Raw genomic sequence first — 12,681 nt, 5'->3', positions numbered from 1 at the left:
GACGGTTTGCTGCCTTTAAGGCTTTTGTGTCTTCCAGGCACTAATATATTCCAAAAGGTATTCCTTTTGGAAATCTGAATGGCTGAGGAAATGAGGAGAGTCTGAATGGAGCAGGGCAAGTTGCTGGTGGAACTTCGAGAGGGGGAATGAAATGCTCTCAGTAGGAGCTTTAGCAGCCCAGGTGCTCAGGAACAAATTTCTAGTGAACCTCAGTGAGGAGCAGTGTTAAAAAGATCAACCTTTCAGTAGCTGCTGCTGTACTTGCCACTGAGCACTACAGGGAATGCATTACCAATGTTTGTCAAGGTAGAAATGGACTTTTATGCATGTGCCTCCGTCTAGGCTGATGCTGGAGATACTAGTAGCATTTTTCATAGATGTATACTTCACAGACAGCCCAACCAGAAAGGACCAGACTAAACTTGTCTCTTCCCTCTTCTTCCTCGACTGCCCTGTATAATTGATGGCACATACTTTTATAATGTAATATTCTGGTTATACACAATGACTCCTCTGTGTTCTTTGACATTGAATGCTGGGTTTTTGGCAGGCCTTTCAATATACAAATCATTTTAATATATACATACTCATCAGCAGTCTTCTGTAAAGCTTCTTCTGAGTTGTTGCTTATACAAATATTTAATGAAACATACAGATAGTAAGTATTGAAAGCAGAAATAATTCAGATCAATCTGCTTGGAGGTCGATGACCAGTGGTGTTCCGCAGGGATCTGTTCTGGGACCCCTGCTCTTTGTGATTTTTATAAATGACTTGGATGAGGATGTGGAAAGGTGGGTTAGTAAGTTTGCTGATGATACAAAGGTTGGTGGTGTTGTGGATAGTGTAGAAGGTTGTTGTAGGTTACAACAGGATATTGATGGAATGCAGACCTGGGCTGAGAAGTGGCAGATGGAGTTCAACCTGGATAAGTGTGAAGTGATACACTTCGGGAGATCAAATTTGAAGGCAGAATATAAGGTTAATGGCAGGACTCTTAGTGTGGAGGAACAGAGGGATCTTGGGGTCCACGGCCATAGATCCCTCAAGGTTGCCACGCAGGTCGATAGAGTTGTTAAGAAAGCGTATGGAGTGTTGGCCTTCATTAGTCGGCGTATTGAGTTTAAGAGCCGCGAGGTGATGTTGCAGCTCTATAGAACTCTGGTCAGATCACACTTGGAGTATTGTGTTCAGTTCTGGTCGCCGCATCATAGGATGCGGAACCTTTAGAGAGGGTGTAGAGATGATTTACCAGGATGTTGCCTGGATTGGAGAGCATGTCTTATGAAGATAGGTTGAGCAAGCTAGGGCTTTTCTCTTTGATAGGATAAGATATCTTTATTAGTCGCATGTACATCGAAGCACACAGTGAAATGCACCTTTTGTGTAGACCGTTCTGGAGGTAGCCTGCCAGTGTCACCACACTTCCGGTGCCAACATAGCATGCCCACAACTTCCTAACACGTATGTCTTTGGAATGTGGGAGGAAACTGGAGCACCCAGAGGAAACCCACGCAGACACGGGGAGAACGTACAAACTCATTACAGACAGCAGTCAAAATTGAACCCGGGTCACTGGCGCTGTAAAGTGTTACGCTAACCACAACACTACCGTGGAGAGGAGGAGGATGAGAGGTGACTTGATAGAGGTGTACAAGATGATAAGAGGCATAGATTAAGTGACTTTTTCCCAGTGTGACAATGGCTAACATGAGGGACATAATTTTAAGGTGGTTGGAGGAAGGTATAAGGGGGATGTCAGGGGTCAGTTTTTTTTACACAGAGAGTGGTGGGTGTGTGGAGCACACTGCCGGCAGAGGTTTTGGGGCAGATACATTAGGGACATTTAAGAGACTCTTAGATAGACACATGAATAATAGACAAGTGGGGGGCTGTGTGGAAGGGAAGGGTTAGATAGATCTTAGAGCAGGATAAAATGTTGGCACAACATTATGGGCCAAAGGGCCTGTACTGTGCTGTAATGTTGTATGTTCTAAATAAACAGATTGAAGTGCATGGGTTGCCGGCATTACCATCAGCATGCACTATGTACCTGTACACCATGATTTCCCTGTCCCTGTATTTGTGGTTATCTAACTTAATGCTTCTCATTTCCTAGAATCATCAACTTATTTCCTTTTCATGTTCCTATGCTCACAAAACTGCATGCCAGGAAAGTTAATTACCAGGCAGCCCAAATGAATACAAACATAAATAATTGACAACTTTATTTACATTTGTGATTCAGAGTCGAATTTGCATTAATATTGTATCACCAAAATATTGGTGCACATCCCAGCGATCTAATTATTTTTGCATAACTGTATTAATCAAACAAAATCAGACAAGCAAAGTATTAACTTGGATGAAAGGGCAAAAGCCATTACTTACATCAAGGAGACAAACCGCTTTGATCTGTAAGTAAATTAAATCAGTAATTTTAAACTTGGCCAAACTTGTCTTTAACTATGAGGGTATCAGTGCTGCAGATTGAAACACTTATACTTGAGCCCAATATGCTGCTTTTGATCATTAGGCATAGCATGATCCAGATGCAGTGAGAAAACTGCTTTCACAGTTTGCTTCTGCTTTTTAAACAAGATTCTTTAAAACATTGATATTTTCAATAAGCAATGAGAATTTAATTGAACCATCAATTTAAATTAATTGATTTACAAGAGGAGAGGCTGTATTCTGCTCATCAATGTTTCCCAACCACAGCTGAGCAGCACCTCTTGCATAAGCATGTTGCTTTAATTGTTCAAGATGGCCATGTTAATTGCTCCTATTTGAGATGCAAGTTTTAACACTGTGCTTTTTTCAATTTTTTTTGGAGGGTCCTCCAGCATCATTCTTAATGGTGTTGACTGCACAAACAAATTTAGTTACAGCTGTGAGTGAGAGACTTTCTATCATTTGGATTGGATTTGTAAGCAATGATGTCTTGATCTGTATGCGATCTAGTTCCTCATCCATTTAATAATCTTTGATAGATAGAAAAGCCTGCGAGTGGGCATAATTAGATCAGCAGGTGCATTATAATTCACAAATTCTTCGGATGCAATGATTGCGGACTGATATTCTTTGTACAATTAATATATTTGCATTTTATTCAAGATGTTTGGGCAACAAATGTTCCTCATTTGTTTAAAAATTCCAAATTGCAATTGAGGCAATGCAAGCATATCTTAGAGTAGAGGTTTTCAACCTGTGGTCCGCGGACAGGTTGCCAGGGTGTCCGCGAGCAAGCTAAGAAAAAAATGGACCTGTTACAAAGACGTAGCTTGCTTGCTTGCTCCAGGTTTCCACTATTCAGAAAATCGGCCATGTCTGCTCTATCTGTTATAGGCGACAATCTTAGAGACTTAGACGGTGTTCCCTTCTGGTAAGCTGCCGCTTAATATTCAATTTGTGTAGTCAGTAGTGTTCACTACTCACTACTATTCTGTTGTGCACTGTAGTGTTAGTGAGACTGAGTGACATCGTTGGTGTGCCTTAATAATATTGCTTACTTACCGTGCATTTACGCCACAGTGATGTCACTGTTAAACGTAAAGTGCGTAAGCGTGTAAATTTTAGATTAGTTTTGATAATTTTGTTTAATAGTAATTAAACTGTCCAGCGTGTAGTGCTGAGTATGGAGAAATTTCTGAAGAGAAAAGCTGACCAGAAACCGGAAGATTCTGATGACGAAGGGGATAAGGGTGACTGAAAGAGAAAACAATGCAAGTACGATCCAGAATACATTTCATATGGCTTCATTGCAGTGGGGACAAATGCGGACCAACCTCTCTGTGTTGTGTGTTTGCAAACACTGTCCAACGATACAATGAAACCAGTGAAATTGAAGCGCCATTTAACAACAGTGCATCCAGATATTGCCAGTAAGCCGAAGGAATATTTTGAGCGGTAAAAGGAGCTGTACCTCAAGCAGAGAGGCAAAATGACAGCCTGCGCCACTGTAAATGAGAAGGCTCTTTGCGTATCGTATTTAGTAGCATTACGAATAGCACGTTCGAGAAAGCCTCACACAATTGGAGAAGAGCATATACTGCGTGCAGCAGTAGATACGTGCGAAGTTGTACTGGGAAAAGAATCCAGTCAAAAATTGAAAGCCATTCCACTGTCTGATAACACAGTAAGCAGAAGAATTGGCGATATGGCAGAAGATATACAGAGCCAGCTGATAGCATGTCTTCAGCAGGTCAGATTTGCGATTCAGCTCGATGAAAGTACTGATGTTGCCAGTGCTGCGCAGTTGTTGGTTTATGTTCGATATTGCTGGGAAGGAGAGGCTTTGGAAGACTTTGTTTTGCAAGGTGCTCCCAGGACGTACAACCAGTGAAGAACTTTTCCGTGTGCTTGACACTTTTTTTGTACAATCAGCGTTGGCGTGGACATAGTGTATTGGAGTATGCACGGATGGTGCTGCCGCAATGATGGGATGGAAGTCGGGTCTAGTCGCACGAGTGAAAGAAGTAGCTCCACATGTAGCAGCAACCCACTGCATGATTCACCGTGAGGCTTTGGCTGCAAAGGATATGAATGAAAATCTTGCGGATGTGTTTTCCATGTGCATTAAAATCGTTAACTTTATCAAAGCCAGGCTGCTCAATCATCGTTTGTTTGAAAACACATGCCGTGAAATGGAAGCCGAGCATAAGCATTTGTTGCTACATACAGAACTCAGATGGCTGTCACGAGGCCGCGTTGTGCAGCATGTATATGAATTGCGAGATGAACTGCTCATTTTTCTAAGTGAGCATAATGGATCATTGGCCCATTTCTTGACAGATGAGACGCGGGTTGCCAGATTAGCTTATCTTGCAGATATTTTCAACATTTTGAACAGCTTAAATCTATCATTTCAAGGACCTGGCTCAAATGTTCTGAAAATGCATGACAAAATCAATGCCTTTCAGAAAAAACTCCGTATCTGGAAGGGAAGATGCGAGCAAGGCGTCTATGATATATTTCCGTTGCTGGCTGACTTTCTGACAGTGAACGAGACTAAGACAGAGGCCATTGTGAGCACCGTTTTGAACCATATTCAACAGCTGTCACATTATTTCCATGAGTATTTCGGCGACGATGACACAAGCATATTTGATTGGATTCGAAATCCGTTTGAATGCATGCTTACTGATACAACTGGACGTGAACAAGAAGAATTGGCTGAACTGTCATCTGACAGGACTTTGCGCTTGCAGTTCAACCGAGTGTCACTGTTGTCGTTCTGGATAGCATGTTCCCAGGAGTATCCACTGCTGTCTGGCAAAACCGTCAATGTTCTGTTACCATTTGCAACCACTTACTTGTGCGAAATAGCATTTTCTGTAGTCACTGCCATGAAAACCAAATACAGATCAAGACTGAATATTGAGGATGATATCCGCGTATGTTTGTCGCACATACCACCACGTTTGGACAAACTCTGCAGTGCAAAACAGGCACTACCTTCACATTGAACTGAACACTGAAAGACACCGCTGGTAATTATCGGTGATTGAAATAGTCACTATTTCAATAGGGCCTATGTACAGTAATTTAAGTGTTGTATGCATGAATTATTGATTGTTTGATTTTGTGGGCTTTGGGGGTCCGCCATCTAACAAGGACATGTTCTGGGGGGCCGCAGCATGAAAATGGTTGAAAACCACTGTCTTAGAGGATCTTTATTTGATTTTAAGAGGTGACTTGAGCAAAATTCACCTTAATTTTTATTTGGAATAAAACTCCCTGAATTTTTTGGAATAATATCCCTTTTTAATAACATAATGACATATTTGCCATTATAGTATTTATGTACTTACTCAGTTAGTTTTACAGGAAGTCCACTAACAACACAATAATAATTGCCTAGAGCTCTGGAGTTTATCATGATATAAAGGAGTTTTAATACTGCCACACAGCATCATTAACAATAGTTCATTGGCAGAACTGACTAGTGCAATTTCTGATATCAATAACAAGTAGTATTGAGATTTTCCAAAATCCAGGAGGTTGAAAGCAGTAATTATTGTTACTAATCTTATTTGGACCACAGCTTGCCTGAAGGATGTATGTTCTGAACATTGGAAAGGGGGGGTTTTGTCTGATTGTTTCTGGGCATCACCTGACTCTATTACAGTCCACCTTCTCCAATTTTCTTCCTCTTGCCAATTCACAGAGACCAATTTTCTTCCCTGTCAACTTGCTCCTCAGTTCATAGTCATTCTCTTTTCACCATTTACCACAGGTCATGAAGGTATTCCTTTCCCCTCAATTCACCACTCAGCAACTGTAACAACTGCTCCTTGCCACTTCTGCTTTACTTAGGATTGTGAGTCAGCTTTGCACTGTGAATTAATTCCTTATTGTCTAAAAATGGAATGGCTGTAGAAATGTGCCCCTACAGCATGCAACTTTATTACATGTGCTGTAGCAGGAAGGAGTTAAATAAAAGTCACCAGGTGTTGATCAAAGCCAGGGAAAGATAATTTGCCTGATGAGGAATGGCAGATATGGTCAGAATTCATTTTTCTGACATGCATGCCTTATCTAGCTGAAGGATTCAGTTCATCATTCAACTTTGCTCTCCACATCTCGTCTTATTTTATTTGATATTTTTGGATACCTGATTTGAAAATTGTTGTCTTTCTTAATTTGCACTTATTTTCTTCATGGCCAATTCTGCGATTTTAATTTCTTTTTAGTATATGTCGCTACGTGACCGATTCGCAAGAGACGAAAGAAAAGAGAATGAAAAGCTGTTTGCCACATCTGCAGTTAAAGGGTAAACATTTTGCAGTGATTCTAATGTTCATGAAGTCCATTAACAAAGAAAAATGACCTTCAGAGTTCCAAAATTCTTAGATATATACATCAGTTTTTCAAGGCATCATTCAGAGTCATAATGATAACACTGAATAGTGCAATTTCTGATGTTAAAGTCATGCAATGAGGTGGTTGAGTATTCCATTCAGTTGTGGTTGGAAGACGGCCTGGCTGTTTATGCTTTAGGTAACAGGCTGAGATGAACAGCTGATGTTGTTGCTGGTAGAAAGTCTGAATCATTCTAATCGGAAAGCAGTGATGAGAATCCTCTTTGACTAGACTGACAAATTAAAGAATTCATAACTTCTGAATAATTCGGGCATTACTCAACAAAAGTTGGCTTCAGCACCTTTCTCTCTTTGGGAAGTGGAATCCATAGCAAGAGGTTTTAATTTTATGTTTAATGAACTGACTGTTTTGTGAATCTAGTTGGGTAAAAGATCTCTTTCATTGACCATTAATTCATATTTCAAGTTTGGCCAATGTAACAACAATGGTGTGCTAGTGAATCTTTGTATTTATAAATACCAGTGAAATTATTGATGTGGTCTTTGTGTCTAAGACTGTTTTCACTTTTGTTGGTTGATTATTAAAAGATGCATCTGTTCCAGTTGTATGTGAGATATTAATACTCTCAATCATAGCACGTTGTGAAGGGTTCGTGAAATCTGATAACTTGTGAACTGAGCAGTAACGTAATAGTGCAAATCAGTGAGATTTAAAACACACTGCAGAGGTAACATGTCTGTGAGGGACTGCTCTCCTGCTAGCTTAAAACCATAAAACATATCTTTGATTAAATAAGTTGATTAACTTCAAATTGTAGTGTCAGAGGACCGACAGCTGGTCGGCTTCAGCTGTCTCAAACACAAATGGTTTTTTCTGGGGAAGATCAGGAGACAAGGCACAAAGAGAAAGCTCTTATTTTCCAGCGATATTCACCACAAATATATATATGCATCCTGCAATCACTATGGAGAAATGACCTCACTATAGTCTGTATCTACCTATCACTAGCTACCTGCTAATTCACCCAAATTTGTGCTGCTTTGCTAATTTGGTTCACTTTCTCTTTCATACATCAATACCAAACAACTCCTTGCCTTCTCCCCCCAACCCCCCCACCTCTTGCTCCCTCTTCTTCTATGACTACTGTGATCTTGCAATTATTTCAGTGGCTCCATGTTTTTTCTGCTTTGGCAGTGTGCTGCATCACTCTGCCTTCTTAAAATCATTCAACAGTTCTAGTTGCCACCACATCAATTTTCAGACCATCTGTGATCTTTAATAAGCATAATATTTTGATTCATTTGTATAAATATTATAACAGGATTTTTTAAAAACTTTGAATACTAATTGAAATATTAACATATTTCTGTTTTGTGCAGTCATTTCTTTGTTCCACCTTCATCTGAATCTTCAGTAAAAACTGTTCCTTCTGAACCAGCCCCATCACCCAGGGAACTTGAGCTGCAGGTAAGCATTTTAGCACAACAAGCTATGGTTTGTCATTTTGTGCTTTATTTCCTAATGATGTTTCATGAGGCAATAGACAGAGTTAAGCAACCTGACAACCAATGGACTGGATCAGAGCTCTGCAGTCCTGCCAATCGTGTTGCGAATGGTAATGGACAGTTGAATGGCTGACAAGAGGAGGCTCCAAGATCATTCCCATGGTCAGTGATGTAAGTGCCCAGCGTGAGTGCTAAAATCAGGGCTAAAACATTTGCAATCACGTTTAGGTGAATGTGACATAGATGATCCACCTCAACTTCCTGCGATACCAGCCATCATCCTATTTGATTTAATCCATGTAAGAAATGGCTGAGAGCATTGGATACAGCAAAGACCATGGGACCAGAAAATCTGCGTTCGAGAACCAGCCACACCTTGAGCTGAGCTGTGCCAGAACAGTTGCAGCAATGACATGTACCAAAAATGTGGAATATTGCACAAGCATGCCCTGTTCCCAAAAAGCAGAACGAATCCAATCCAGCTAATTACTGCACAATCAGCTTACTTTCAACCATCAGCAAGGTGTTGGAAGTTGTCGTCAACAGTGTTCCAGCAGCACATTGTCATCAATAACATGGTCACCAATGCCCAATTTGGGTTTTGCAAGGGCTATTCAGCTCCTGATCTAATTACAGCCTTGGTCCAAACATAGACCAAAGAGATAAATTTCAGGAGATGCAAATTTCAGGGATGAGGTGGGAGTAACTGCTCTTGACGTCAAAGCAGGTTTTGACAGCTGTGACATCCAAGGAGTAAGTAATAGCAAAGTGGCCATTAGGGGGAAAAGTCTCCAATGTTTAGATTCGTACCTCACACAAAGGAAGATGATTGTGGCTGTTGAAGTTTAAGCATGTCAACCCCAGGACATCACTGCTGTAGTCCCTCAGGGAATGTCCAAGGCATAACCAAGGCATTCACCTTCCATATAAGGTCAAAAGTAGTGATGTTTGCTGATGATGTGCAAACGTAAAGTTTTATTTGTAACTCCTAAGTAGATGAAGCCTGAGTGCAGCAAGACTTGGACAACATTCAGGTATCGGGTGGCAAGTGGCAAGATTTGGATAATGACCAAGAGAGGTCATAAGAGCACTACAGCACAGAAATGGGCCCTTCGGCCCACCTAGACCATGCCAGCCTGGTTTTCTGCCTAGTTCCATCTATCTACACCAGGACCATAGCCCTCCATACCTCTCTCATCCATGCAGCTATCCAAACTTTTCTTAAATGTTACAATTGAACCCGCATCCACCACTTCCGCTGGCAGCTCATTCCGCACTCACACCACCCTCTGAGTGAAATAGTTCTCCCTCAGATTCCCCTTAGATATCTCACCTTTCACCCTAAATCTATGACCTCTAGTTCTAGCCTCACCCAACCTGCGGAGAAAAAGCCTGTATGTGTTCATCCTATCTATACCCCTCATAATTTAGTATACCTCTATAAGATCTCCCCTTATTCTCCTGCGCTCGAGGGAATAAAGTCTTAATATATTCAACCTTTCCCTATAACTCGAGTCCCGGCAACATCTGTGTAAATTTCCTCTGCACTCTTTTAAGCTTATTGATATCTTTCCTGTAGGTAGGTGACCAGAACTGCATGCAATACTCTAAATTCGGCCTCACCAATGTCTTGTACAACTTCAATGTAACATCCCAACTCCTGTACTCGATGCCCTGATTTATGAAGGCCAATGTGCCAAATGCTCTTTTTACAACCCTATCTACCTGTGATGCGACTTTCAAGGAATTATGGACAGGTCCCTTTGTTCTACCCCACACCTTGGTGCCCTACCATTCACTGTGTAAGTCTGGTTTGTCCTCCCAAAGTGCATTACCTCACAATTGTCTGCATTAAATTCCATCTGTCATTTTTCAGCCCATTTTTTCCCAGCTGGTCCAGATCACTTTGCAAAGTTTGATAGCCTTCCTCGCTGTCCACTACACCCCCAATCTTGGTGTCATCCGCAAATTTACTGATCCAGTTTACCACATTATCACCTAAATCATTAACCTACGTGATAAACAAGAACAGACCCAGCACTGATCTCTGCGGCACACCACTAGTAACAGGCCTCCAATCAGAGAGACAGCCATCTACTACCACACTCTGTCTTCTTCCGCTAAGCCAATGTGAATCCAATTGACTTCTTCATTCTGAATGCCAAGTGACTTAACCTGCAGGACCTTGTCAAAGGCCTTGCTAGAGTCCATGTAGACAATGTCCACCACCTTCCCCTGATCAACCTTCCTGGTAACCTCCTTGAAAAACTTTATAAGATTGGTTAGATGTGACCTGCCACGCACAAACCATGTTAAGTATCCCTAATCAGGCCCTATTTATCCAAATATTTGTATATCCTGTCCCTCAGAATACCTTCCAATAATTTACTCATGACTGACGTCAGGCTCACCGGCCTATAATTTCCCGGCTTATTCTTAGAGCCTTTCTTAAACAACAGAACAACATTAGCTGTCCTCCAGTCCTCCCGCACTTCACCTGTGGCTAAGGACATTCTAAATATCTCTGCCAGGGCCCCTTCAATTTCTGCACTAGCCTCCCACAAGGTCTGCTTCACCAGCAATTGATATTTTATGGTATTTCTGTAGCCAAGCCTTCCACAAACGAGATCCTGAAACGGGCCATCATTGATCAGAAGTTCAACTAGACCAGACACATAAATAAATAGAGCAGCTCAGCCGAGTATCCTTGGAATGTAACACTCCTCCTGATACCCAAGGACTTTCACCAACTACAAGGCACATCAGGAACCTGATGCAATACTCTTTACCTGTTTTGACAAATGCAGGTCTAACAACACTCGAGGCTCCGTACCATCCAGGACAAAGCAGACTTTTTGATTGACATCTTATTTACCACCCTAAACATTCACTCCCTCCATGCACAGTGGCAGCTGTTTGTGTAGGCTATTTCAGGGGCACCTCTAAAATCCAAAACCTCTGCCACCAAGAAGGATAAGAACAACAGGTGTGCCACCACCTCCATGTTCCCTTCCAAGTCTCACACCATCTCGACTTGGAAATATATCACCAGTCGTCTGTTAGAGGGAATAGCATCAACTGAAGGACAGTTGTGTCTCATGGAGGTTGCTCACCACTACCTTCTCGCAGGCAATTAGGATGGGCAAGAAATGCCAGCCTTGCCCATGTTGCCCAGATCCCAGAAAATTACTAACTACAGAAAAAGGTATACAGAGAAATCCTTTAAACTCTTATTTACCTTCACATAGACAATAAAGGAAACAATATGCTTCTTTCTGTGTTGTAACATTTTATGAATCTATTTTTCTACTGGGTTTTATCCTTTAATTCACGCTTGTGAACCTGTTATTCTATATGTTAATGCCTGATCTGATCCCTCTTGATTTTGTTCTAACCCATAATTCAGTTCTGATGCCTATTCTATGTATAAAACACTTTCTCTCCTCCACTGCCACAATTAGCCTGTAGCTTGACATAGGCACAATGGCTTCATCCTGTGCTGTATCATTCCCACTGCAGGGTACACCAAATAATATTTTTTTTCACAACCTCTTGCTCTGCTTAATATATCTTGATACGTTCTGTCACGGTAGAAAGTTTCTACCAGTGTATTTTTAATGAGAAAAGGAATAGTGTCTTTTGGTTCACTGTATTTTTGTTTTGGTGGATTGGAATGGTATTTGAAAGGCGGATCATCTGGTCTTCAATTGGCTTATCAGTGAAGAGCTTGAATGAAACTTCTTGAAGCATCTAAGCTATTTCAGTTGTTTATGACTGAGCATGCCAGTTGTATACATTCAATGTCAACAATGTTTTCATGTGTTTATTTCTTGTTTAAAATGCACTTCATGATGACCCTCTGAATCTATGGACCTTATTTGATTGCCTAATTCCTTGTGACTTTAATGCCAAACAAGCGTTTCCAATGTGGACTTCTTCATTTGTTTCTGTTCTGCTGATAGTAGTTGATAAGCTGCCCCTTTCCCCTGTGAAACCTGCCTTAATGGTCAATTGTTTACTTTATATACTTTGAAATTATTGGTTTCTATGATTTACAGTCTAGGGAAATTCACTCCCCCCCCCCCCCCCCCCCAAAGCCAACATCCAACTCTGAGTTTAAGAGTACCAGATGGATAAGATAATGGATTTTAAGATACTTTCTCTAACTGGAGTCAACAATAGAGGGTGAAAAAAGGAAAGGAAGTTCAGCAAGCCAAAGTATTTTCAAAATTGGTGCACTCAGCTACCTCCCTTCTCCTAAAGTGATAATCGATCATTTAAACAGTTGACAAAAAGTTCTTGATGTTGAGGCTCTCTGAGCAAAAATCACTGGGATCAGGCATTCTCCTCCAC

At 41.1% G+C, this 12,681-nt stretch overlaps 1 protein-coding gene across 1 annotated transcript in view; it reads left to right on the top strand.

Annotated features, from left to right (window-relative positions):
- Nucleotides 1-12,681, top strand: part of wrn (WRN RecQ like helicase) — a 101,560-nt gene that overhangs the window by 72,548 nt on the left and 16,331 nt on the right. Inside the window, 2 exon segments of the mRNA XM_052033168.1 lie at nt 6,694-6,773; nt 8,203-8,290. Of these exon segments, the coding sequence (XP_051889128.1) occupies nt 6,694-6,773; nt 8,203-8,290 (168 nt within the window).

The sequence above is a fragment of the Pristis pectinata genome, chromosome 2 (assembly GCF_009764475.1).
Source record: "Pristis pectinata isolate sPriPec2 chromosome 2, sPriPec2.1.pri, whole genome shotgun sequence".
NCBI classification, from domain to species: domain Eukaryota; kingdom Metazoa; phylum Chordata; class Chondrichthyes; order Rhinopristiformes; family Pristidae; genus Pristis; species Pristis pectinata.
Note: the sequence above shows the minus strand (reverse complement) of the source record. Positions and strands in the feature narration are given on the sequence as shown.